General features: G+C 43.3%; 1 protein-coding gene across 1 annotated transcript in view; it reads right to left on the bottom strand.

Annotated features, from left to right (window-relative positions):
* The window catches only part of DPP10 (dipeptidyl peptidase like 10), a 206,770-nt gene extending 206,410 nt beyond the window's left edge, over positions 1 to 360 (bottom strand). The window contains exon 1 of the mRNA XM_075285494.1: positions 107 to 360. Coding sequence (XP_075141595.1) covers positions 107 to 163 — 57 coding nt within the window. The 5' untranslated portion in view covers positions 164 to 360. The remainder of the gene's footprint in view (positions 1 to 106) is intronic.
* Positions 361 to 3,857: the final 3,497 nt, after the last annotated feature.

Below are 3,857 nucleotides of genomic sequence, written 5' to 3'. Positions count from 1 at the left end.
GCTTCTTTGAATTGAATGAATAGAATGGCTGGCAGTGATGGAGGGGGGGAGGGGAGGATGCTGGCTAGATGGATGGATGCTGGGGGTAGTAGTAGTAGTCGGTTACCTGCTCCTGGGGGGGGTTGGCCCTGTTCATGGCTGGCTGCTCCTTCATGGCTGTCATTGTGTGGCTGGGAGAATCTTGTAGGTCGGGTCCCTCCGGGTGTCGGTGTCACATCCAGTCCCCAATCATCCCCCAGGGTGGGTGAAGGGTGCGGGGGCCGCAGCTCGGGGGGCTCCGCAGTCAGGTGCCAGTGTGGGGAACCCTGGGGATAATCTGCAGCATTCTGCAGCACGTCACATCCAGCAGCCGCTCGCATCCACAGCCTGACACTGAGTGCTCAGCCTCCCCCTCCCCCGCCACAGAGCCCCTCCCCTGTGTGACGCCGGCGGCCCTCATCCTCCACACAGACACCAGTATACAGCACCTGCCTGGGAGTATATACCAAATACCGGTTATATATACTATGTACCTGCCTGGGAGTATATACCAAATACCGGTTATATATACTATGTACCTGCCTGCCAGTATATACCATGTACCGGTTATATATACTATGTACCTGCCCACCAGTATATACCATGTATCGGTTATATATACTATGTACCTGCCTGCCAGTATATACCATGTACCGGCTATATATACTATGTACCTGCCTGCCAGTATATACCATGTACCGGCTATATATACTATGTACCTGCCCACCAGTATATACCATGTACCGGTTATATATACTATGTACCTGCCTGGGAGTATATACCAAATACCGGTTATATATACTATGTACCTGCCCACCAGTATATACCATGTACCGGTTATATATACTATGTACCTGCCTGGGAGTATATACCATGTACCGGCTATATATACTATGTACCTGCCTGGGAGTATATACCATGTACCGGTTATATATACTATGTACCTGCCCACCAGTATATACCATGTACCGGTTATATATACTATGTACCTGCCCGCCAGTATATACCATGTACCGGTTATATATACTATGTACCTGCCTGGGAGTATATACCATGTACCGGCTATATATACTATGTACCTGCCTGGGAGTATATACCAAATACCGGTTATATATACTATGTACCTGCCCACCAGTATATACCATGTACCGGTTATATATACTATGTACCTGCCTGGGAGTATATACCATGTACCGGCTATATATACTATGTACCTGCCTGGGAGTATATACCATGTACCGGTTATATATACTATGTACCTGCCCACCAGTATATACCATGTACCGGTTATATATACTATGTACCTGCCCGCCAGTATATACCATGTACCGGTTATATATACTATGTACCTGCCTGGGAGTATATACCATGTACCGGCTATATATACTATGTACCTGCCTGGGAGTATATACCATGTACCGGTTATATATACTATGTACCTGCCCGCCAGTATATACCATGTATCGGTTATATATACTATGTACCTGCCTGGGAGTATATACCATGTACCGGTTATATATACTATGTAACCAGTATACAGCACCTGCCTGGGAGTATATACCATGTACCGGCTATATATACTATGTACCTGCCTGGGAGTATATACCATGTACCGGTTATATATACTATGTACCTGCCCACCAGTATATACCATGTACCGGTTATATATACTATGTACCTGCCCGCCAGTATATACCATGTACCGGTTATATATACTATGTACCTGCCTGGGAGTATATACCATGTACCGGTTATATATACTATGTACCTGCCTGGGAGTATATACCATGTACCGGCTATATATACTATGTACCTGCCTGGGAGTATATACCATGTACCGGTTATATATACTATGTACCTGCCCACCAGTATATACCATGTACCGGTTATATATACTATGTACCTGCCCGCCAGTATATACCATGTACCGGTTATATATACTATGTACCTGCCCGCCAGTATATACCATGTACCGGTTATATATACTATGTACCTGCCTGGGAGTATATACCATGTACCGGCTATATATACTATGTACCTGCCTGGGAGTATATACCAAATACCGGTTATATATACTATGTACCTGCCCACCAGTATATACCATGTACCGGTTATATATACTATGTACCTGCCTGGGAGTATATACCATGTACCGGCTATATATACTATGTACCTGCCTGGGAGTATATACCATGTACCGGTTATATATACTATGTACCTGCCCACCAGTATATACCATGTACCGGTTATATATACTATGTACCTGCCCGCCAGTATATACCATGTACCGGTTATATATACTATGTACCTGCCTGGGAGTATATACCATGTACCGGCTATATATACTATGTACCTGCCTGGGAGTATATACCATGTACCGGTTATATATACTATGTACCTGCCCGCCAGTATATACCATGTATCGGTTATATATACTATGTACCTGCCTGGGAGTATATACCATGTACCGGTTATATATACTATGTAACCAGTATACAGCACCTGCCTGGGAGTATATACCATGTACCGGCTATATATACTATGTACCTGCCTGGGAGTATATACCATGTACCGGTTATATATACTATGTACCTGCCCACCAGTATATACCATGTACCGGTTATATATACTATGTACCTGCCCGCCAGTATATACCATGTACCGGTTATATATACTATGTACCTGCCTGGGAGTATATACCATGTACCGGTTATATATACTATGTACCTGCCTGGGAGTATATACCATGTACCGGCTATATATACTATGTACCTGCCTGGGAGTATATACCATGTACCGGTTATATATACTATGTACCTGCCCACCAGTATATACCATGTACCGGTTATATATACTATGTACCTGCCCGCCAGTATATACCATGTACCGGTTATATATACTATGTACCTGCCCGCCAGTATATACCATGTATCGGTTATATATACTATGTACCTGCCTGGGAGTATATACCATGTACCGGTTATATATACTATGTACCTGCCCGCCAGTATATACCATGTACCGGTTATATATACTATGTACCTGCCTGGGAGTATATACCATGTACCGGCTATATATACTATGTACCTGCCTGGGAGTATATACCATGTACCGGTTATATATACCATGTACCTGCCTGGGAGTATATACCATGTACCGGTTATATATACTATGTACCTGCCCGCCAGTATATACCATGTACCGGTTATATATACTATGTACCTGCCCGCCAGTATATACCATGTATCGGTTATATATACTATGTACCTGCCTGGGAGTATATACCATGTACCGGTTATATATACTATGTAACCAGTATACAGCACCTGCCTGGGAGTATATACCATGTACCGGTTATATATACTATGTACCTGCCTGGGAGTATATACCATGTACCGGCTATATATACTATGTACCTGCCCACCAGTATATACCATGTACCGGTTATATATACTATGTACCTGCCCGCCAGTATATACCATGTACCGGTTATATATACTATGTACCTGCCTGGGAGTATATACCATGTACCGGCTATATATACTATGTACCTGCCCACCAGTATATACCATGTACCGGTTATATATACTATGTACCTGCCTGGGAGTATATACCATGTACCGGTTATATATACTATGTAACCAGTATACAGCACCTGCCTGGGAGTATATACCATGTACCGGCTATATATACTATGTACCTGCCCACCAGTATATACCATGTACCGGTTATATATACTATGTACCTGCCTGGGAGTATATACCATGTACCGGTTATATATACTATGTAACCAGTATACAGCACCTGCCTGGGAGTATATACCATGTACCGGCTATATA

This window comes from Leptodactylus fuscus, chromosome 8, assembly GCF_031893055.1.
Source record: "Leptodactylus fuscus isolate aLepFus1 chromosome 8, aLepFus1.hap2, whole genome shotgun sequence".
NCBI classification, from domain to species: domain Eukaryota; kingdom Metazoa; phylum Chordata; class Amphibia; order Anura; family Leptodactylidae; genus Leptodactylus; species Leptodactylus fuscus.
The sequence above is the reverse complement of the archived record's forward strand: the minus strand, read 5'-3'. Positions and strand labels throughout refer to the sequence as shown.